This window comes from Podarcis gaigeae (genome assembly GCF_964106915.1).
Source record: "Podarcis gaigeae genome assembly, chromosome: 10".
Classification (NCBI taxonomy): Eukaryota; Metazoa; Chordata; class Lepidosauria; order Squamata; family Lacertidae; genus Podarcis; species Podarcis gaigeae.
The window spans coordinates 69,492,640-69,516,869 of NC_139686.1; the positions used below are offsets into that span (position 1 = coordinate 69,492,640).

At 44.9% G+C, this 24,230-nt stretch overlaps 1 protein-coding gene across 2 annotated transcripts in view; it reads left to right on the plus strand.

Moving 5' to 3' along the window:
- Positions 1-24,230, plus strand: part of RELN (reelin) — a 311,282-nt gene that overhangs the window by 29,356 nt on the left and 257,696 nt on the right. For both annotated transcript variants that reach the window (XM_083701222.1, XM_083701221.1), the window contains exon 2: positions 8,880-8,990. In XM_083701222.1, coding sequence (XP_083557348.1) covers positions 8,880-8,990 — 111 coding nt within the window. The remainder of the gene's footprint in view (positions 1-8,879; positions 8,991-24,230) is intronic.

Genomic DNA, 24,230 nt, shown 5'->3' on the forward strand with positions numbered 1-24,230 from the left:
GAACAACTCTGGGGTTGCAGCGCTCATCTCGGTCTATAAGCCGAGGAAGCCAGCATGTGTCCACAGACAGCTTCCGGGTCATGTGGGCAGCATGACTAAGCTGCTTCTGTCGAACCGGAACAGCACATGGAAATGCTGGAGCGGTACCTATTTATCTACTTCCACTTTGACGTGCTTTCGAACTGCTAGGTGGGCAGGAGTTGGGACTGAACAACGGGAGCTCACACCGTTATGGGGATTCGAACCGCCGACCTTCTGATCAGCAAGCCCTAGTCTCTGTGGTTTAGACCACAGTGCCACCTGCATCCCTTAGCACCAGAAGTACATTCATGTAATTTCTGAAGTGGCTCAAACTGTAATTTGACATACACCAGATTCATGAACAAGCTACAGTGGTGCCTCGCAAGACGAAATTAATCCGTTCCGTGAGGCTCTTCGTATAGTGGTTTTTTCATCTTGCGAAGCAAGCCCATGGACAACTTAGCGGATTAGCGCTATTAGCGGTTTAGCGGCTTTTAGCGGATCAGCTGATAAGCGGCTTATCAGCGGATCAGCTGATAAGCGGCTTAGGGCTTAGGAAAAGGGGGGAGGGGAAAAACCCCGCAGGAACTCGCAAGACATTTTCGTCTTGCGAAGCAAGCGCATAGGGAAATTCGTTTTACGAAGCGCCTCCAAAACAGAAAACCCTTTCGTCTAGCGTGTTTTCCATCTTGCGAGGCGTTCGTCTTGCGGGGCACCACTGTAGCTTTGTTAAAGAACATAAGTTCTCATCATTTATCTCAAACATTTACAATTTTTCTGAGATCCCATGACTTTGATTTTTGTGCACGCACATTAAAAAACATGACTTCAGAATGTTTTGTGTGTATTTTGCTGTCACAGTGTGTGTGTGTGTTGCATCATTGTGCATCACTACATGCCCTTCTTTGATTGGCTGATTTCATGGGATTTAACCCTACCTGTGTTTACACTCTGCTGCACCTTTTATCCTCTTTACCGTGGGATAAAGCCAAAGTGAGTGGCTACGGCTGCTGGTGGCATTGAAGGCCAGTGCAGGAAGAGGAAATAACACTGCAGCAAGTGTTGTGGTAGACCAATCCTTCCTGTTAATTAAAAGTAAGTCCCACTGAATTAATTGTGACCTATGTCTGAGTATATTATACTGTGAAATAAAGAAGGGAAGTTATGTTCAGTCATGCTGAACATGGATGCACACAAACTGCAAATTAACTTGGAATCAACATCTTGGATGGGGCAGCGGCAGGCGCTGGTTTCCCAGATTGCCAGGGAGAACATCATTTCCTTCCCCAATGGTTGCACAGGCTTCCAATGGTTCTCCGTGATTCTGTCCAATCACTGGTGAGCCAGGAGGGTGGGACTTCAGAGTGGACCTGGGAGGAAACTATTTCTCTCAGGTCTGCTCTTTGGTTATAAAGCCAAGCTGTGCCTCCTGCCCAGAGTCCAGTTCACTTGGCTTCTGGGACTTCCACGGATGGTGGATAAGGCATTGGGTTGTATCCTTAGTCAAGGCAGACAGGGGGATTGGGAACCTTACTCCCCATAAAGAGGTTCCTGAGTGTGTGCTTCCATCCTGATGCCCAGATGGGGGCTGACGGGCCATGACACACACTCCCCAAATGTTGATCTTAGAGGGATTGCCCCTATTTGATGTGTTCCATGGGCTGATTTTTAACCTGGGATAAACCCTACTCAATAATCAACCAGCAGTCGGGTTGGGTGATTCATGGTACACACCCAATGCTTATGCCAAGACCTACTTACATCTGTAATCAATAAAGTTGTAGCCTATTTTATCTGAAAGCAATTGGCCTGTGATTATATCATCTTCTATGTTAGCCCCTGGCATCTTGCAGCCTCTCATCTAGTCCTGTTCAGATTCAACCTCCAAACTGACCAGTTTGGTAGCATCACTGGCTACCACATGTTCTTAAAACATACGAACTAGGAAAGATTTTTCTGGAATATTCTTTTTAGAACCCTCAGTGGCCAACATGCTGTTCTTCTGTGATATAACAGGTTTGTATAGAAATGAAAATATTATTTTATTATATTTTTAAATATAATGTAGGAAAAAATATATATTCTTATTGGCAGTCTTCTTTGTTGATTTGCAGCTCTGAGTCTCTTCATTTAGCATGAATATTTGCAAAAGCATTCTGCACATCAATTTTTTAATATGTAGATGTTTCTTTAATTTCTAATGTCGCTATAACAGTTTTCAACTCCATTTGCTTAATATAATCATAATTCGTTTGGTAAGAGGATTTATATATTTCTAAACTGAGGTCAATATGCTCAGAAGCCTATGTTTAGCTCACACACTTTCCTAATCTAAAAATAAGACACAAGTCTTGCAAGCATTTATAATTTTCAGAAGACAAAGATGATTGTATCCTTAGTAGGTGGGATGGTTGTGGGCTTAAAATGCCATTGCTGTTTATGTTTACAGCAGTTTCTTTTTATGAGGGCAAGCGAATAAAAGGGATTTACAAAACAATACTGAAAATCTAAACACAACACTCATATTCATATCCTTTTAATAATTTATTTAGAGCGGTGCCAACAGTATGAAAATTTCATGTATGGGTATCAAGCAGCCAGCCACACATAAATCTGAAAGGCATGAGCAATGAGATTAGATTTAAAACAGAGGTCACTAAATTTGTGATGCTGTTCCTGGATTACATTGATGAAAAGTTAATTGTAACAATTTGAAGTTAATGATTTTTACAGTATTTAAAAATCCTAGCATATTTAGTAGAACAGCTCCAGGATTCATAATTATTTACAATTGTGATATTGTTTTTCTTTAAAATGCATCTTGAATGGTGCTAACCAAACTAGATATTTTTAAATTGCTAATAGTTTGTGTACTCTGAGTTACTGATGAAAAGATAGCAGATAGCTTATTCAACCATTTCACTAACATGGGCAGAGTCCTTATGGTATGTGGAAATATTGTGCTTTGTGAAAGAAGAAGAAGAAGAAACTAAGTGTAGGAACCAGTCATTATGCAACAATTTCAAATATGAATTCTAGTTGCATGTCTAAGAACAGTCTTCTGTCCCGTCCAGTGAAAACAAAAATGATAGACCCAGGACAAGAGAGAGTTTATCATAGTAGGCTTCTGTTTTATGAAGACTTTCTTTGTTTACATGACTTGGTGCAAGTTCAGAAAAAGGCAACAAGGCTCTAAATTTGTCGTGGAGTGCCAGTGACCACACTTTTTCTCACTTAAACATAGCTTGTGTGGTCTACCACACAATAACCGCTTGCCTCCTTTCAAGAGTAAAACAGACCATATAATTCCACTTAGACCACATATATTTTTGCTTCTGGAAAAAATAGGCTTTGTACTTAGTACTATCTTATTAGGAAATAATCCCCATGGAAATTGTGGGACATACTTCAAGCCAAGACTGGGCCTTACGTGCATCTTGAAGACTTCAGTTATAAATGAATCTGGCAAGTCTTGCCTTGCTCAGACAAGGTCCTTTCACTTAGCTGGGTTTTCTTTTAAATTTGTCAGTAGCTCATAATATTTTTTTTTCAATGGTGCCATTGGATGTGTGTGTGTGTGATGGGTAAGTGCCAACCAAACAACAGCCAGAAGTGATGCCACCAACAAGGCCTCCCTGTTAATTGTAGGCAAGTGCATTCTGGCAGGGAGATTCGGTCTCTATATTTCCTTAAGGAACATTTTGTATCATTCCTAAGTTCTAGTAATACTACAGATGGGAAAGTAAAGAGAACAAGACTCTGAGATACAAATGCCTTTTTGTTAGGAAGTGATCAGATTAGGTGTATTGATTGTGGTTACCAAGAACTCTCTCCCATTTAGTGGTTATTACTAAATCAGTGGCACCCATGTTACGAAATGCCCTCTATAGAGATGTGCATTGGGCCCCTAATCTAATTTATTTCTACTGGCATGTTCAGGCATGTTTATTCAGAAGGTCCCTTCAGTTACTTAATTCTTGACTTGTTTCTAACTTTTGAAAACAACTGTGATCTGGTTGTTCCAGGCCAGGCATAGGCAAACTCCAGCCCTCCAGATGTTTGGGATTCCCATCATCCCTAGCTAACAGGACCAGTGATCAGGGATGATGGGAATTGGGAATTGTAGTCCCAAACATCTGCAGGGATGAGGTTTGCCTGTTCTAGGCTGTCATTTCCTCCTGTTTTAAGTTTCTGCTGCTACTGTTATATCTGTATTTTTATTAGGTATTCTATTTTTAATTGTTTGTTCACTTTATCTCTTGTAATTTTTATTGGTTTTTACACCTTGAATATCCTTTTAGAAAGGGGACCAATTAATAAAGAAGGTGCTGCAATTCTAATGACATGTCTTATTTACATATATAAAGAAATCAATACAGTAGAAGAAACAATTTTTTGCTAGTAAAAATGCTGTGTCTGCCCACCTGGGGTAAGAAAACAAAGGGGAAAGATGGTAACCATTAATGTAGTCTTCCCAACTATGCAAAAGGTTTGCTATGAGAGGCTGTAGCCTTTTCCCTGTGAAATCACTGGTCCAGTGACTTCGTCACATTAGTCTCCCTGGGTTTTAGGAGACGAAATCGGATCAGGAACCCCTGCTGCTACTCCTGCTGCTTCCCTTCTGGGCAGCCTACCAGCTGAGCGGCAGCGTGCGGTAAGCATTCAGAGGTTATGCTGTGCATCTGCCTGCACCGTGGTCCTCACCAATCCAATGAACTGCATGTGATTTCCTCCTCTTTACACCTTGACCATGGCTCATCACTCCTGTACAGGCAGAAATATATGCCTGCATTCTGTGGCAAGTCTTCTCCAGGTTTCATCTGTCAGTGAGGCGATTGCCTTTTCTGCAGTTCCTGCTCAACAAAAATTTGAAGCTAAGATGGAGCCTTTCTTCCTGGCATACTAGATTCAACTGTGTGAAATTAAAACCCCCCACAAAATATCAGGGAAGCATCCTAATATGCAGTCCCATAGCTGTAGTCCTAAATGTTACAGCCCAGATGAGACTGTAATACAGTATATTCTGTCTGTTTAGCTGTTTCTTAAAGTTAAGACACAAGTTAAGATCACTCCAAACTGGGTGATGCAAAACGGCAAATGTGCTTCAGTTAGTGGGCAGCTTGATTAAGATGTTGACCCAGTGTGTGGCAACTGTGAAAAATTGTGACTTGAATGTTAGGGATCATTAGAAAAGGGATTGATAATAAAACTACCAAACCATAATCCTGTTACAGAAATCTATGGTGGGACCACACTGTATAGAGTACCGCATGAGGTTCTGGTCACCACAGTTGAAAGGAATATCGCAAGCTTGGAAAGGTTCAGAAAAGGGCAACCAAAATTGTCAAGGGGTTGGGACAACTTCCCTATGGGAAAGAAAAAGAGCGCATAAGAGAGTGTGGAGAAAGTGGACAGAGATACATTTTTCTCCCTCCCTCATAATACGAAAGCCTGAGGTTGTCCAATGAAGAAGTTGCATGTTGCAAGATTCAGACAGGCAAAGGGAAGTGCTGTTTCTATGGAATGCACCTTCAGAGCCAGTGCGGTGTAGTGGTTAAGAGCGATAGACTTGTAATCTGGGGAACCGGGTTCGCATCTACGCTCCTCCACGTGCAGCTGCTGGGTGACCTTGGGCTAGTCACACTTCTCTGAAGTCTCTCAGCCCCACTCACCTCAGAGAGTGTTTGTTGTGGGGGAGGAAGGGAAAGGAGAATGTTAGCCGCTTTGAGACTCCTTCGGGTAGTGATAAAGCGGGATATCAAATCCAAACTCTTCTTCTCTTCTTCTTCTTCTTCACAAGATGTAATAATGGACAATACCCTGGATGTCTTTTAAAAAAATAGGGTTATCAATGGGCACTAGCCATAAAGACTATGTTCAGCCTCCACAGTGTGCCTCTGAATACCAGTTGCTGGGAATCAGAATTGAGAGGACACTGTTGTACTCAAGTCCTGCTTGGGGGCTTTTTACAGACTTTTAGTTGGCCACTGTGATTCTTGACCAGGTGAGCTTTTGGCTTGATTCAATAAGGCTCTTCATCATGTTCTTAACCCGTTAACATCACAACTCAGACTAGGATCGGCTCTACCTTCTTTTTGTTATGCAGGTGTTTATATCAATTTACCCCTCTTTTTTCCATTTTGGTCTCATTACAATACTTATATTTTCATTTTGTTTACAGCATGACAATGATGCTTCCCCCCTCCCTCCATGATGTTGGGACATACAGTAATTAATACCACAAGGAGGGTGGAGACCAGGGAAAATGTTGATATTAGCACAATAAATTTCCTCTTCTAAGTCTGATGTACCTATAAAATGTATGCACATTTTCAATAACAGCTTAGACAAAATGGACAGTTGGCCTCAAAATAATACCAACCTCCTAAGAGACAATTGTCTTGTATACTATAAAGCTTCAATTTGCAACCCAGGATGTTACTTCACCTAGAATTTCAAACAGTATAGTAGTAAGATTCATAAGTTCTGCATGGCTTACATTGGTGCTCACATTGGAGTTTAAAATAGTATTTCTCTAGAATTCTCTAGAAGCAACAAATTAGTGATGTTTTCACATTCTCTTCCATGGAATAAAGGAGGATATTGAGTTTGAAAAGGGCTCTTTGATCAGTTGTATCACCCAAGCTACCTATGACTTAAAATGCTGTGAGCAAATTATCATACTGCATCCCAGTTCTGAATTTGTCTCTAAGGCTTGCTGTATCCGTTCATAAATTCTTAGGACAAGGTGCATTGAAAACATGGTATATGGTCCCAGGCAAGCTTTGAGGCACAAATGCTGTGATTAGGAATGCTGGAAGTATGTTGGTTCTGGAGAATATCAGCAGAGACTGCAATTCTATACAGACATCCCATGGGACAAATCTCACAGAACTCAGCAGGACTTACTTCTGAGTAGACATGTAGTGCTGTAAAAATGGTTTTAACAGTTCAAGGCCATTGCTGCAGACAGCGAGACATAGAGAATAATGCTGCTAATCTGCCATGCTTTTACGTAATGGAGAAGAGCAGCAGTGAATAATTTTGGCCTTTCTCAGCCGAGGCCATTTAAGCATATTAGTATATTTGAACTAGTAATATCTGATGATAAAAATGTCAAGCAGACATGTTTAAGATGAATGTTCAGAAAGAAGTGCTTCAAAAATTCTGAGTGCCATATGGCTCAAGTAATTTAGAGTTCCATTTCTTAGCTCTAAATTATGTCAGAAAAATAGTAACAGGTGCCTAAATGCCAAATAATGCTTATAATCTGCCCAGTGGGTTATGTTGGTCTTTTTCATTTTATCTCACTTACAAATATTTAAGACTTAACAGCTTAATACTCTACTTCGCATTCAGATTGTTGTGTAAAATACATCAAAATGACACAGTATTATTGTATTATTAACCATGCAGATATAGTACTGTGTAAAAGGCCATGGTAATATGCTGCAAGCATGTCCTTTGTTTTACTAAAGATATAACATTTGCATTTCCGAACTGAAGGGTTCGGGTTTTTTTACATCATAACAAAGTTTTAGCCTTTCTTGGCAAGCAGCGCCTTTCAGAAACAGTGAGCTGAGTGACCTTTCATTGCTACTTTAAAATCTTGCTGCTGTAATGCTTAGTGTGCAGCATTTCATGATAGAAAGCTCATTAAGTATAAAAATTATTTCTGATTCATTAAAGATGACAAATAATTTAAGCATGGTTGTCTTTCTCAAGATTGTACAATTTGAGGGGGTGAGGAGACACAGAGAAAGAGATATAAATAAATTAGGAGTGCTCAGCTGAAAATAGCTTTTTATTTAACATAAATATTTGGAAAGTTTCTGACAAAGCTGTAAGTAGGGTTGTGAGGAGGAAAGCTCTGACTGACATACATTTCTTTGTAACATGTGAAGAATTCTATGCATGTATGAGCATATGTATGCTAGCAGTTGTGCATTCATGGTAGGCAGAATTGTGTGGACCCTTCAATGGATTTCTGTCTCTCCATTACTGACACTCCTATTTAGGTTAATGTGGGAAGCAACCCTGCTCAAATCATTTCCACTTCATTTAGAGTCACTCGGTGCAGCTTTTCATGTTATTTGGCACACATAATTGCCATATTTCCACCAGTGTTGTTTGTGGCAGTGTTGACACCTGTGAACACATATCCAGGGGCTTTGGCCTAATCAGATGTATGTTCAGTTTAAAAACATGTGTATATGGTCCACACTGTTATAGAACATACCTGTGTATGTGCATCAGCCATCTTTGTCACATAACGTGTATATAGTATTAACCCACTATGAATAAATTTTGGGCTGTTATTCCAATTGTGCCTATGAATTTGTGAGGAATACAAACTGACTTTTAAGTATTTACTTACAGTTTATGTCAAACCCTACATTTGAAACTGAATGGCTTCATAGTTTGGGAAATGAGTTGTTGCTGCCAAATAAAAAGCTGGTTATTCATGATCAGCACTCATTAAAAGGCGTGGAAGAAGGTTGGCTATGAATATATCTAAGGACCAGTTAAAAGGTCATTTATTGTCCATGTCTGCCTTCCCTCTGCTGGTAATCCTATGTGCTGGGAAGCAGCATTGCAAATGACACTCTAAACACATGGAGAATTCTCACGTCATTGTCCACTATCTCCAGGGCTATTCAGTACCCCATGTATTTAGATTTGGTCACACAGAAGAGATATTTAAAAGTTCCTCCCTGCAACATGGATTGCCCACATAGTGAAAGGCCTTTTAGCAACAACCTTGGTCCTAGATAACTGGCTTGAGCAAAGAAGGGTGGTGAAATCTTTCACTTAAAATTGATAATCTTTTACATTTTAAAAAATTTCTTTCATTTCAGTGACTATTTCAACGAGTACCTTTTTTGATGGCTTATTGGTCACGGGACTCTACACATCAACCAGTGTTCAGGCTTCACAGAGTATTGGCGGGTCCAGTGCTTTTGGCTTTGGTAAGTCCAAAATGATTTCATGAAGTGTGTGTGTGTGTGTGTGTGAGAGAGAGAGAGAGAGAGAGAGAGAGAACTGTTCAGCTACATAGGTCAATATGTTGTATTTTGGATCGACTTCCTGGTCCATTCCATGTGGAGCCATGATCAACAGAGCCTGCACCTCTGTGGAAAGACCTCTGCTATCAGACTGCAAGGATTGTTTCACAGACACCTCAGGGGATCAAGAGAGATTTCCCCAAAACTTGAAACCCTAGGGCAGCAAAGGAATATGCCAGCTCTTTGACTGGTCAGATGCAGCATTCAGGGGCAGGGCCTCACATCAATCAATACCTAATCCATACTATAAAGCTTTGGCAGCTGTTCCAGGGCACTGCTGAGACAACTATTAGTGACTAGTAGGATGACTAGCTGTGGTCCTGAAATCCAAATAGGTCCCTCTCCAAGGTGCTGATCCTGCCTTGCTTTGTTTTCATGTCTCTCTGGGACTACCACTCCACTTGGTCATCATCAATGAATCCTCATGAATCAGGACAGAATACTGTGCTCAGTTCAGATCACCACACTTCAAAAAAGGCATTGTAGAGTTGGAAATGTTCAGAAAAGGGCAACCATAACGAAAGGTGCTGGAGCTACTTCCCTCTGAGGAAAGGTCACAACATTTGGGGCTTTTTTGCTTATTTAGAAGCAGAGTGAATAAGTATGAAATATGGACTCTTTCTATGCAGTATTCTAAATAGTGCTTCCTTTTCTATTAAATAACTGCAGTTTGAACTAAATTCCACTAAAGTGAACAGAAACCAGTGGCCTCAAGGTAACAAGAAAGTGGCTGGAATCATGCTTGTCTTTTGTGCCGAAGTCCTTTTCGCAAGTGTCAGGGGTTCAGAAGGAGAGACACAGGAGGGGGAGCAAATGGAGAGTGAGGAGGAGGAGTACGAGGGGGGCGCAGGCAGTGACAGTGGCCAGAGTTATTCCACAAGCCTCTCTAGCGAATCGGAGGACTCACAGAAGGGAGCGCCGGTGGCCAGAGCAAGGGAGATTCCAAGGGAGAAACCTCAAGAGGGAGGGGCCAGCGGGGAGTCTCTGAACAGCAGCTGGAGATCAGGGCCAGCGTCTCCACCAGAGCGCAGTGGGGAGGGGGAGTCCCAGGAGTCGGGACAAGTCCCCTCACCATTTTCACCAATTTTGCAACCTCGTGGAGTGCGGGAAAGCAGCGAGGGGTGAAGATTGGTGCTTCGCGAGCTCACGAAAAACAGGGAAATGACTACCGAAGAGAGGATAGCGAGTTTGCAAAACGCAGTGACGCAGTTGACTGCAGAAATTGCGGCTTCCAGAAAGAAAGAACAGGAAGCAGCTGCTGCCTGCCAGGATCTGCGAACCAGGTTAGAAGTCCTAAGTACACAGAGGCTACCAGCCACCAGACCAGAAGGGATTGGGCTGGGAAACAGAGGAGGGAGCCTGGTATCTCACTTCAATGGGGACCTGCAGGAGTATCCTAACTTCAGAGCAGATGTGATTTATACATTGCAGCTGCTTGACAAAGACTTTAAAAATGAGGGAGAGAAAGTGGGATTTATTATTTCGCATTTGCGGGGGGAGGCAAAATCGTGGCTGCGCAATCTATGGAGAGACAAGGATCCAGCCCTCCAAAATGCGGCTGCCTTCATTAAAGTGATGGATGCGTGTTTTTTATCTGAGATTGATGTGGATATCGCTAGGAGGGAGATTCACGGACTAAGACAAGGTAAAGCCACTGTGAGGCAATATCATGCACGTTTTTTCGGATTGGTGAATGTACTAGCCTGGGAGAAAGAATCGCCTGCCGTCAGAGACCTGTTCTGGGAGGGGTTGAGCGGAGCTGTGAAAGATGAGATCGCAAGGGGGGGAAGACCCCAAACCACCAAGGAAGTGGTGGAACGGGCACTCTCCATTGGGGTTCGGTTGGAAGGACGCCCTTGGGGCAGGGAGGAAGGGCATTTGGGACGCACGCCAGCGAAAGGACTGCCTCCCTTCCCCAAGGAGGCGGCGCGCGCTCGATCCATGCCTCCGCTGGGAGGGGGAGAGGAGCCGATGGAGATAGGTGGTGCTAAGGCTCACTCCACAGTCGGAGCCCTAACTCCGGGAGCAGTCAAGATGAAGCCTCCTAGAGGAACCAGGAAGTGCTACATCTGCGACAGTGCTCAGCATATGGCAGAAGAGTGTCCCCAGCGGTTTCACAAGCATACTGCAGCCGCAGCGACAGTAACAGACGCAATTCAGCAGAGGGAGTCGCAGCAGGAAAACTCCACTGTCTGGCTGGAGATGGCGTCTCTGGGGACCAGCCAGACAAGTCAGTGAAGCAATCCCCAGGGATCTTACAGCCCACCGACCCCCTCCCACCCAAACCAGTAGTGCAGCTCACCGCATCCCTTCAGCTCCCCAATGGGCTACTGGTGGAAATTCCCATCACCGTAGACTCGGGGAGCAATGCAGATTTTATAGACATGCAGTTCCTCCAGCAACATGGCATAGCCCTTCTGCCAGCGGCGGTACCTCTGAAAGTCGTCACAGTGGACGGCAGGGAGCTACTGGGAGGGCAAGTGCTACAGCAGACGCCGCCAATGGTGATGCGCATTGGAAACCACCGTGAGGTCATCAGCTTCAACGTCACCCGCCTGTCAGACACGCCCATAGTGTTGGGAATGAGTTGGCTGGATAGGCACAGCCCGGCATTAGCTTGGTACCAGCGGCAACTGACCTTCGGCTCCTCTTACTGCGCAGAACACTGCATCCTGGCGGACTTGGAAGATGAGGGGCACGAGGATGGACCACAGCTGAACTTGGGCATGTTGCAAGCGGTGCCTAACAAATACAAGGAGTTTTTGGAGGTCTTCTGCGAGAAAGAGGCGGATAAGCTGCCACCCCACAGACCCTACGACTGCAAGATCGACCTCCTGCCCGGGGCGACGCTCCCGACGGGGAAACTGTACTCCATGTCTGAGGATGAATTGCAAGAGCTCAGGGAGTTCATAGATCACAACCTGAAGCGGGGATTCATCCGGGAGTCCAAGGCGGCAGGAGGCAGTCCCGTGTTCTTTGTAAAGAAGCGGGACACGCCCCAAAAGAGGCTGGTCGTTGATTTCCGCTTCTTGAACCTCAAGACCAAGCCCTCAGCATTCCCTATGCCCAAGATCGATGACCTGCTGGCGACGGTGAGGAAGGGTCGCATCTTTACCAAGTTGGATCTGCGCGGAGCGTACAATCTCATTCGCGTACGGGAAGGCGACGAGTGGAAAACAACCATGTTTACGCCGCTGGGCACTTATGAATACAGAGTTATGCCTTTTGGATTAAAAAATGGTTCCCACTGCTTTCAAGCCTTCATGCATCATGTCTTGGCGGGTCTCCTCTACAAGAAGTGCGTCTGCTTCCTGGATGACATCCTAATCTTCTCGGAATCGCCGGAGGCTCACGAGAGAGATGTTAGGGAAGTTCTGCAGAGGCTGCGGGAGCACAGGCTGTACGCCAAGCTGGAGAAGTGCCAGTTCGACAAGACGGAGGTGGATTTCTTGGGCTACAAACTGTCCGACAAGGGACTGGCTATGGACGGTGCCAAGGTACGTGCAGTACTGGATTGGAAGAGCCCACGCAATAGGAAGGAAGTACAGAGGTTTGTCGGTTTTGCCAACTTTTATCGCAAGTTCATCAAGGGTTTCGCCATGCAGACAGCGGCCATCACCGACACCCTCAGTTCCAAGAAGAAGAGGTTCATCTGGACGGAGCAGGCAGAGCAGTCCTTTCAGAAGCTCAAGCAGCTCTTCGCTTCCGAAGAGAACCTACTGCACGTAAATCCCAGCAGGCCCATGAGAGTGGAGACGGACGCCTCAGACAGGGCCGTGGGAGCCGTTCTGTTGCAGCAAGACCACCAGGGGGACTGGAGGCCGTGCGCTTTCTACTCCAGAAAACTCAGCAAAGCGGAGCAGAACTACACCATTTGGGACAGGGAGTTGCTGGCCATACATGCAGCCTTCAAGGCGTGGCGGCACTTCCTCGTCGGAGCCAAGCACACGGTGCAGGTCCGCACAGACCATAAGAACTTGGAGTACTGGCGCACGGCGAGGTTCCTGAACCAGCGACACATCCGCTGGGCGGAGTTCTTTGCAGATTTCGACTTCAGAATTGAGTACATCCCAGGAAACAGCAACGTCTTGGCGGACGCGCTGTCCAGAAAACCGCAGTATCTGGAGGCAGAGGCACCGGCGGCGGCCAAGCACATTTTCACACCACAGGCGTGGGCATGCGCGTCAGCCACAGTGGACCTGGACGCGGTGCGCCGCGCGCTGCGAACAGACTCGTTCGCCCGAGCCAAGATGGAGGAGGTGTGCAGTGGCAAGGCGAGGGGCGACGAATTCCAAGTGCGAGACGGCCTGCTCCTACGCAAGGGAGTCCTCTACGTACCAGGAGACAGCCTCCGCGCGAAGGTCCTGCAACAGCTGCACGACGCGCCCAGCGCGGGGCACTTCGGCAAGGAGAAGACGGTGGACTTAGTAGCCAGAGACTTTTGGTGGCCTAAGATGCGGGGGGATGTCGCGGACTATGTCAATAGGTGCGACACCTGCCAAAGGGCTAAGCCTGTGCACCAGCCGCCGGCGGGCCTGTTGGAACCGCTACAGACACCGTTCGTACCGTGGGAGAGGGTAGCCCTGGACTTTGTCACAGATCTACCCAGCTCAAGGGGCAAGACGGCAGTGCTCGTGGTAGTGGACCTGTTCACCAAGATGGCCCACTTCATTCCGTGCGCGAAGGTGGCCACGGCCGAGCAGACCGCTAAGATGTTCATAGACCACGTGTTCAAGGTGCACGGCCTACCACGGTCTATTTTGTCCGACCGGGGGCGCCAGTTCATCTCCAACTTCTGGCAAAAGCTGATGGGATTCCTGAACGTCAAGGTCAGCCTGGCGTCGGCGAGACACCCGCAAACTAACGGGCAGGCGGAAAGGGTCAACGCCATCATGCAGCAGTACCTGAGATGCTACGCGAACCAGCAGCCATCGACCTGGGTGGACTATCTACCGTTGGCCGAGTTTGCCTACAACAACACGAAGCACGGGTCCACGGGGGTGACCCCATTTTTTGCCAACTACGGGAGGCATCCCAGAACCTTCCCGGGTCTGGACACAGTGCGGGAGGGGGAGCCACAGGGAGCAGAGGAAGTGGCAGCGGAGTTGCAGGAGATCCACGAGCAGCTCAGGAGGCAGTTAGAGTTGGCAAAACAGGCTTACAAAGTGCAGGCAGATCGACACAGGAGGGTTGGGGAGGACATCCAGGTGGGAGACTGGGTCTGGTTGGCAGCACAAGCAGTTCCAGCCAGATCGTTAGCCAAGAAGAAACTAGGGCACAAGCAGCTAGGGCCTTACCAAGTAGAGGCGCAGATCAACCCAGTGGCCTTCCGGTTGACACTCCCGGAGGGTTCCAGAATGCACCCGGTCTTTCATAGATCAGTGCTCACGCCCTACAGAGAGCCCCACAGGTTTCAAGCACCGGGGAAGGCGCCAGACCCGCTCAGAGAAGCGCCCAAAAAAGGGGGGTCGCCGAAAGGGGAGCCACTTAATGAAGCCACTGAGATTTTAGACTCAAGGTGGGGGGAGGACGGGATTGAATATCTTCTCGCCACGGAGGACACCCCGGCCAGCGCCAACAGGTGGGTGCCGGATTACGCAGTGGAAGAGCAGTTGCTCAAGGAAGAATTCCACACACTTTTCCCGCACAAGCCTATGCCGGCGGGCTTTTTCGAGGATTGTTTGTTCACACCCACACTCTCGGCCAGCACTTTCCGGGGTTTCTCGTCAGCTGAGGACTCGGCTCCGGGAGGCAGCTCTCCGGAGGGATCACTTTCAGGTTTTGGCACGGGGGGATCTTATTGGTGGGAGGACCAACCCGAGGTGGGCTGGCGCAGAGACATGCCGAAGGGGCCCTGGGAGGTGGACCCCCATCAAACAACAGGGGGAGGAGGGCTCTTGGGTGATTTGGGGTCGAGCGCAGATTTCGAGCACACCGCGCAGGAGATGGAAGCGGAGGAGGTCGTCGTCGACGAGCCCATGGGGGACTTCCCGGATTTATCTCGATGGTTGCAAGCCTCAGGGGACGAGCTGTATCCTGGACTCACCCCTACAACAATGGAGCACCCGGAACCCGCACCGGAAGAGGGGGAGGGGGGAAGGGGGGGCTTCGAGGGGGGGATGGATGTCAGGGGTTCAGAAGGAGAGACACAGGAGGGGGAGCAAATGGAGAGTGAGGAGGAGGAGTACGAGGGGGGCGCAGGCAGTGACAGTGGCCAGAGTTATTCCACAAGCCTCTCTAGCGAATCGGAGGACTCACAGAAGGGAGCGCCGGTGGCCAGAGCAAGGGAGATTCCAAGGGAGAAACCTCAAGAGGGAGGGGCCAGCGGGGAGTCTCTGAACAGCAGCTGGAGATCAGGGCCAGCGTCTCCACCAGAGCGCAGTGGGGAGGGGGAGTCCCAGGAGTCGGGACCAGTGTCCTCACCACCAGAGGGAGGAGAGGAGTCAGGTTTGGCAACACCCACATCAGGAAGCGGGGAAACGGTCAGAAGGAAAGTCACCGGCTGGGCGCGCGCGCCAAGTTCAAATGTACAGGAGCGCGGCACAGCGGGGAGCCCGGGAAGGGAGCCAGGTCCTAAAGCCCGCCGGAGGGAGGGGCAAGACTCAGGAGGCTCCGCGTCAGAGGAGTCCAGGAAGGAGGGAACCCCAGAGGGCAGAAGGACCCAACGCAGGAAAGAGCAGCGCAAGAGGTGGAGCCAGGCTAGAATCTTAAACTGGTGTGGGTGGAGCAGTGAGTCAGAGGGGACTTAGCCGGTCTAGCGTTAAGACGTGGGCCTGCGCGCCCAGAGCTTGGAAATGGAAACTAAACTTCAATAAAGACTTTTGTATATAATATCCACTGGGCGTTGGTCCTCTGTGAGCTGGGACCTAGCGGCAGACCTGACAGCAAGCTTTCCCATCCCCTGTCACAGCCATGTCCGGCAAGGAATGCCCAGAGTGAGGAATTAACTATTGTCAAAAGTACACTTATAAATTAGGAAAAGGCATGTCTATCAGTCCTGTGTCTTTCACCTACTCATAGATGTGCACCTGATGAAGCAGTTGCAGCAACAGAGAGGCCCCTACTTGAGCTGTGCACAAGCAGGAACTCTTCTCCCTCCTCCTGCCCCTGTTCTTTACTCTCTGACCTGCAGCTTCTCCTGCCTCTGACTCTCATCTCCTGGCTGTTACAGACTCTCCCAGATCACCGATCTCTTCTTCCAAATCAGTCTCCAACCCCCACTTCTCCTGGTGTCCACTCATCAGTATCTAGCCACCACTCCTCAATGTCCAGACAGTCTCTGACATTCCCAGAGTTCCTCCTTGTGTGCTATAAGTATGCACAATATGACTAGCCATCCATGTGCCCTGCCATCTAAAGTATGGGCTCCTTGTGTAAGGTTTATCATATACTGCTGCAAGAGAGATGTGGCTGGCAGCAGAGTTGATCAGAATCCTTGTGTTCCATTGTGGCCGCATGGGCAGAATAGGAAGAGGTGGAGGAAGCATGCATTTGGGCTCTTCAGTTATTTCAGTGGGCGTATTTCAGCTTGTACTTCAGCTTTTGCCAGAAGGATTCCAGCACAACCTCATTCCCCATTTGACACAGCTCTGGTGCCTCCCATACTCAGTCCCTCCATTAGCAGAGTTGTGGCAATTCTGCTACTGTAGCCCTAGGACAGGGGTGACAACACATATCTTAAAATGCTTTAACCAGCTTTGCCGGATGATAGGATTGTGCTAAGTGAGGCATTCCTATGTACACTTTCTTTGGAGTAATTACCATTGGAAGTGGTGCCACACATTCCTAAGTATGCATGTCCTTGATCAGTCTCAGAGACTCAGGCTCAACTTATTAGCATAGGAACCTAAAAGAGGCCAAATAAAGGTAACAATATGCCCCAGGTATACCATTTATGTATCTGTGCTTACTAGACTAAGCCCTAAAATAGTGTGGCTTCAGGATTCTTCAGAACATACTTTAGCACATATATGCATGTAATATTGTTACAATATTCACAGGAACACATTAGTTGTGCAGGGAGGGGACTTAACACTTTTCCTGTGTTGTGGCCCCAATTACCCCCCCCCCCCAAAGCTGCAATTCACCTCAGGATGAAGCTTCCCCTAAAGATTTATATTTTCAAGTACTACCGTACCAGTAATGTTCATTGTGATTAAATCAATGCCCCTTGCTCCCCAAGGCTTTTCAGTTTAGCAAACATCAAAAGCATAAATAAATATGCATATAGTAAATAAGGTTAACAAATGCTTGCTTCCTGTTTTGTGCCTGTTGCTTTCTCATTCATCTTAAAAGATCTACCACTACTAAGGAAGACAGTGAGGTTCACAACACCTCTGTCTTTTTACAATTCACCTGAAAGCAGGTTCACTTGATTTTAATTGAACTTGCATGTGAGTGTAGTTCAGGTTGAAGCTTAGACATCTAATTCTCTGTGCCACTGCAGCAGAAAAAAGCAACTGGGTAGTCTTATAGCAAGGCAATTGCTGAGGCAGAAGTTGTGCTTGCAGTGGTGTTTTTTTTTTTATAAATGTTTATTAAAGTTTTTAAATACAGGTGCAGGAATAATAAACAATGTAACATGTGTCATAACATAGTTTCAAAGCTTCTTTGGACTCCCTCACGTCTCCCGCTCCCACTTGCATCATTATAAATTTTTACCAGCAATTTATCGTCTTGTTTACATTCTAATGTCCCATTCATTTAAATATATTCCAACAATTCTCCAAAAGATTTATATTTCCCTCAATCTCATTTATCATCCTAATTCCATCTAATTTAGTGGTGCACAATTATTTATGATCTAGCATCCTTCTTAAGGTTCAACCAAATTACAATGTTTTTGTAGATAAATCTTAAATTTCTTCCAGTCTTCTTGAACCTCACCCAGGTCTCGGATTCTGCCGGTCATCTCAGCTAGTTCCATATAGTCTATCAGTTGCATCTGCCATTCTTCCAGTGTGGGTAGATCTTGAGTTTTCCAATGCTTAGCGATGAGTATCCTTGCTGCCATTGTTGCATACAAGAAAAAAGTTCTGTCCTTCTTTATCACCCTCTGGCCGACAATACCCAGAAGGAAGGCCTCTGGTTTCTTAGGGAAGGTATACTTAAATACCTTTTTCAGCTCGTTATATATCATTTCCCAGAAGGCCTTCACTTTAGGGCAGGTCCACCAGAGGTGAAAGAATGTTCCTTCATCTCCTTTACATTTCCAGCATTTGTTATCAGACAAATGGTATATTTTGGCAAGTTTAACTGGGGTCATGTACCATCTATATATCATTTTCATTACATTTTCCTTCAAAGCATTACATGCAGTGAAGTTCAACCCGGTGGTCCACAACCTTTCCCAGTCCTCAAACATAATATTATACCCAATGTCCTGTGCCCACTTTATCATAGCCGATTTAACCATTTCATCTTGTGTATTCCATTTTAGCAGCAAGTTATACATTCTTGAAAGTATCTTAGTCTTAGGTTCTAACAGTTCAGTTTCCAATTTCGATTTCTCCACCTGGAACCCTAGCTTTCTGTCATTTTTAAAAACTTCTTTAATCTGAGCGTAGTGTAACCAATCTCGCACTTTATCTTTCATTTTCTCCAAACTCTGCAATTTCCAATTGTCTCCATCTTTTTCTAATATCTCCCAATATTTTGGCCATTTGGTCTCCATATTGGGTCTTTTTCGGGCCTTAGCTTCCTGTGCCTGCAGTGGTGTTTTGAACTGACCCAGGACATTGCACCAGTGCAACAATATGGATCTGGGCTGCTTCATAGCAACCACCTTGATCGCTGGAGACAAGAAGTGTTTCATAGCAAACAAATGCTTAAAGGCAGACCATGGAGCAGGTGGATAAGAGGAGGAGCATAAAGGGGAAGCAGCTATAATAGACGCTCCCTAATTTTATGGATTCAAAAGAGACAAGAACCAATAAGCACTTTGATGGAAACGGCCCGGCAGAAAAACACTGTGACCGTGGTGCAGACCCTGTGGCATTCCAGAGGTTGCTGGACTCCAACTTCCATCAGCTCCAGACAGCAAGGGCTATAGTCAGGGACAGCAGGAGCTACAGTGCAGCAACATCTCAGGGGCTAGAGGTTCTCCATGTCATTGTATCCCACCAGGTCACTGTCCAAAATTTGCATTAAAAACTTATTGGAGTTAAGATAAATGAAAGAGGATAAGGATTTGCTGATTTGAATATTTTAATGGGAATACAAAAAGGGGAGGTGTGAGGAAGTCAAAGAAACAAGTTAATGAGCTTAAAGTTATAAAAAATGGATTTGTTTTAACTTTCTATTTTCCATTTTTCTATTTTTCTTGGGGTTTTTTTGTATTTTGTATTTTTGTTTGAGAGTTTTTTTCTGTTTCTTGTTTTATTATGTATTTTTGCATTTTTGATTTTGTAAAATCTCAATAAACATTATTAAAAAAAAAAACATCTCAGGGGCTAGAGGTTCTCCATGTCATTGTATCCCACCAGGTCACTGTCCAAAATTTGCATTAAAAACTTATTGGAGAACATTAGGACTGTGCACATATTATAATTGTGTACTCTGAATGAACATAGAGAGAAGGATGAGAGTACACTTTCAGCTGTACACCTGCACAGCTGACCAGACATGATCTATTCCATTCCCCTACATATTGATAGTCTGCACAATCCCAGTTGTATGTTAGAAATGTTATGGAGTTGGAAAAATGAACTGCATTTTCTTGATACTACCTCTAAGGCAGGAGAAAGCTTCACTTATGATCAAACATACAAAGTAGATTACTTCCTAGCACCATTTGGAAATTGAGTATATTTGCAGATGATTAATTGTTGTAATATAATTTTTATGCCAGACTGTTTGCTAATGTTTGATATTGAGGAGAGAGAGAGAAAACAATAAAGATAAAAAAGAAGACGAAAGAAAAAAAACCCACTGTGCTTTTAATGGCCAAGAACAGGGAAGATATACGAGCAGGTTAGGGGAAGGTTCCTTCCTCCGCCAGTCAGGAAAGATGGATGGATATTTAAAAGTTCCATTACTTAGTAATTCATTGTTATTACAGAGAACCCCGGTGCTGCAACTGAAGGTCTAGACATGATGAGATTGAGAATTGCCTCTTACTGATTCACAAAGACTAAGTAGTATTGCTATATACTGTTCAAATTCGAGGGCTATATGAAGCTGCACATCACTGAGATTATGCAAGGTTCATACTGAGCATTGGTGCAACATGTCCTTGACCTTGGGGCAAAGGTCCAGAGCCTCACATCCATGGGGCGCCCTCAAGAGAGTAGCAGATTATGGGGGCAGCAACAAATATGTCCCCCATCAGATCCCAGGCCATCATGGGCATGTCAGGACAAATTAAGGCTTCTGCAAGTCACTGGGGCAACCATTCTTCTTATTTTAAAAATGGGGTGGGTGGCCAGCCATGTCGTGGTTACTGATGTCCTTTTTGTTATCTATCTATCTATCTATCTATCTATCTATCTATCTATCATCTATCTATATCTATCATCTATCTATTATGTGTTGTGCTTTTCCACAACAAAATGGTGCTTATTCTCAGTAAAAGGCGTTTAGCATCAAGGGAGCAGAAACAATCTCAGTTTTATTCCTGTAAGTAATGAGCACATGCTTGGAGTATTTCTGTAACATATAATGAATGTAGAAGCAGCTGCAATGCATGGAAATGTGGTGACTGAGGTAGAGGGGAGAGATAAGAGAAATGCTAAATGTTTCCTTTGCAACTTAAGTTATGCATAAGGCCAGCTAAGGGAAGGCCTGTAAGACCATTTAGTTCAGGGTCTAAAATTATCTTGTTGCGCCACTGCTTCTGACAGGATGAAGTCTGCCTAAACAGGTGCGGTGGTTTTTGTACTAAGCAGCTTTCACATTGATTTTCATAAAATTTAAAATGAGCACTTTAAAAATTCAAGCTTTCTCCCTTTCTTTAAGAGAAAAATCACCTTACTAACATAAATTAACAGGTGGGGATGTCCTTATGACACTGGCATGAAACAATAGGACTCAGCTGTATCTTTTATTTATTGCAAGTCCAGTCAAATCCAACCCACCCTTCCATGTTGCCAACCAGGGCAGCAGGGCAAAGGCACAGCTTGTTTAGTACCCTGGAGAGCTCACAGCAGTCAGTGCCAAGACTTGGGGAGAGTTCTTGCTTCAGCAGCATGTTGGAGCCTTCTGAGGATTGGTCGACTTGAGCCTCTTACTAGCTCTATTCTCTCTGAGGTGCTACCTGTTCATTAAAAGGGTCATTGCCCAATTATGTTACGGTTTGATCCTATGGTGGCCAAGCAAGGAGAGATGAATCACAAGGATAGTCTCGGAGTTGGAGGAGTCCAGTAAGGCCACATACTCTGGGCCGCCCAGAAATGAGGGACAGTGGCTTCCTAACTGATGCCTTTCCCTCCAAGTCTCCCAACTGGATGAAGGATTATGGCCAGAGAACCTCACAGGTTCTTTCTCTTTCCTAGGACCTCAGCTGGATCCTTAAGACTCCACCTTGCCTTTTCTTACAAGGTGGTTCTCCACCTTCTACCTTCTTCCTAGTCTCTGTAATAGTAACAGCTAAGCCAGGCAACACTGCGGTGGGTTGCCTTTGTAATTTATTACTGATCCTTTTAACTCTGCATATTTTGATAACAGCACATAAAACCTCAAGTGCTATGATTTTACTCTTAAACCATGTTATTATTTTGCAAATAAATATTGCAGTTGCAACCCTGATGTGATTGTTCCTGGCTCTTTGGAGCAGGCACATGAATATTGGTTTCTATTGATCATTACTAAATCCCCACATTTAAGCAATGGCATCACAGCCAGTGCAGTCCTTTTCTAGCACACAACTGCCTCCAGTAAAGATCTCAAGAGTAGTATTGTTATTTTCCCCAAATTAGCTTTTATGTTAATGCAGATGAAGGATACGGGTTCATGTGCCAGTGAGCACTGGTACACAAACAGATCTGGGAACATCCCAGAAATCGCCATGGGGACAATATGAGCTTTGCAGTGCTCCTATTTCAACTTTGATGGAATGAAAGCCAAGTTGTGAATTGGGAGTGTACAGTAATCTACTGCTTGTGCTTAGTAACATACAATACAAAGAATGTGGAATCAGGCAAATTGCAGTAGTACTCAAAGATACTACAAACTTACTTATTTTTCATTTTTGCAAAAAAAAATAATTCTGTTCCATCAGCATTAAGAAATAATTATCATACTGGTGAACAGCAAAAAAGAACAATAGAATTACATTAATCAGACAGATGCCAAATGCAACATAAATCAGTAGACGAGATGAATACTGCCTCTCCATATCCCACCCAATATCCAAAGAGAGTACCAAGCTTTGATGACCACCCAATTGACATTTGACCATGTGAAAGAAAACCAAGCCTTATGAGCAATGGTTGGAGGAGCTGGGTATGTTTAGCCTGGAAAAGAGGAGACTGAAAGGAGATATGATAGCCACCTTCAAATATCTTAAGGGCTGTCACATGGAAAAGGGAGCGTGCTTGTTTTCTCCTGCTCTGGAGGGTAGGTCTCAAACCAATGGCTTCAAGTTACAAGAAAGAAGATTCTGAGTAAACATTCGGAAAAAAATCCTGACAGTAAGAGCTGTTTGGCAGTGGAACAGACTCCCACAAGAGGTGGTGGAATCTCCTTCCTTGGAGATTTTTAAGCAGAGGTTGGATGGCCATCTGCCATGGATGCTTTAGCTGAGATTCCTGCATTGCAGAGGGTTGGACTAGATGGCCCTGGGGTCCCGTCCAATTCTATGATTCTATGACTCTATGATGCAAGGTCCTAATCTCTCAGAAGTGGACTATTTGCTTGGGCTTCATTTGAAGTAAATGGATTGTTTCCCAGCATCTCATGGTCATAATTTGCTTGGATTGGATTTTGGCTGCTAGATCCAAGTGCTTAAGCATAGTACCTGATGTGCATCAAGGCTAGTATATTTTCTTGTTTGGTTGCAGTATTTGTATTCAATTTATAGTTTATTGCTTAAAACGCCATTGTGCAGTATTCAACATAGAAATATTTCCATTGTCACATATTACCAAGAATGACCTATAATTATGATGCCAAAATTTTAAACTGGACTCTGAATCTCAGGGTTGTGGGTTCGAGCCTCACATTGGGCAAAATGATTCCTGCATATCAGGGGGTCAGACTAGATGACCCCTGTGGTCCCTTCCAATGACCCCTGTGGTCCCTTCCAATTCTATGATTTAAGATAACCCCACAATAATGAATACAAAATTCATAAACAACGTATCAATTAAAATTACACTACTTCTATAAATGCTTGCTTGGATATATGGATGAAAAAAACTAGTAACAAATATTGTAATCAGTAAAGTGCTATCGAAGAGAATCTGGGTGGTCTTTTGCATTTCCAATTAGCCCAGTTAATTACATTTAAATTTGGGCACAATTTTTCCATGGAATCACTCCTTTAAGTGTAGTGTTTCCTGTGAATTGTTAATGAAGTTGCTCCATAGGGCAAGACAAAAAATGCTGGACAGAAGCAAATGAGGTCCTTAAAGGCAGGAAATGTCTGAAGAGAGAGTTGTAAGTCACTGATGCATACTAAGAGATACCTCGTTTTGCTTGTTGATATGAATCTTAAAGCATGATGCCCCAGGGAAGTATAATGTTTAATTATGAATATCCATTTATGCACTGCAGGAGAAAAAGTTTCCTTCTATGGCTTGTCTTATGAGCAGCAGCTTTACCGCACATTCTGAAGAACTGAGAGCCAAACTAGACAAGACATCATTCATGCAATTAGCAACTGCATGAATGGTTTTTAAAAAGTAAATACAAAGCATGGAGAAGTCCAATCTAGACTGGGAACCTGATGAGAAGGTATTTTTTTGGGGGGAGGGCACGACTTTAACCCTCTGCTCACCTCACTTCAATCCTAGTTCACTTTGGGGTGTCTGCACCAGCTATTTGCACTGGGGGAAAATGCTTCCTTTAGCATGAACGGGAAGTTTTATTTGAGAGAAAATAACAGAGTTGTGGGGTCCCTGATTCAGATTGGGACCACATCAGCAGGCAAAGAGTTAACGTTTCTACACCCCCCCCCCATGCCAGGGTCTTGATCTGGACTGCGAT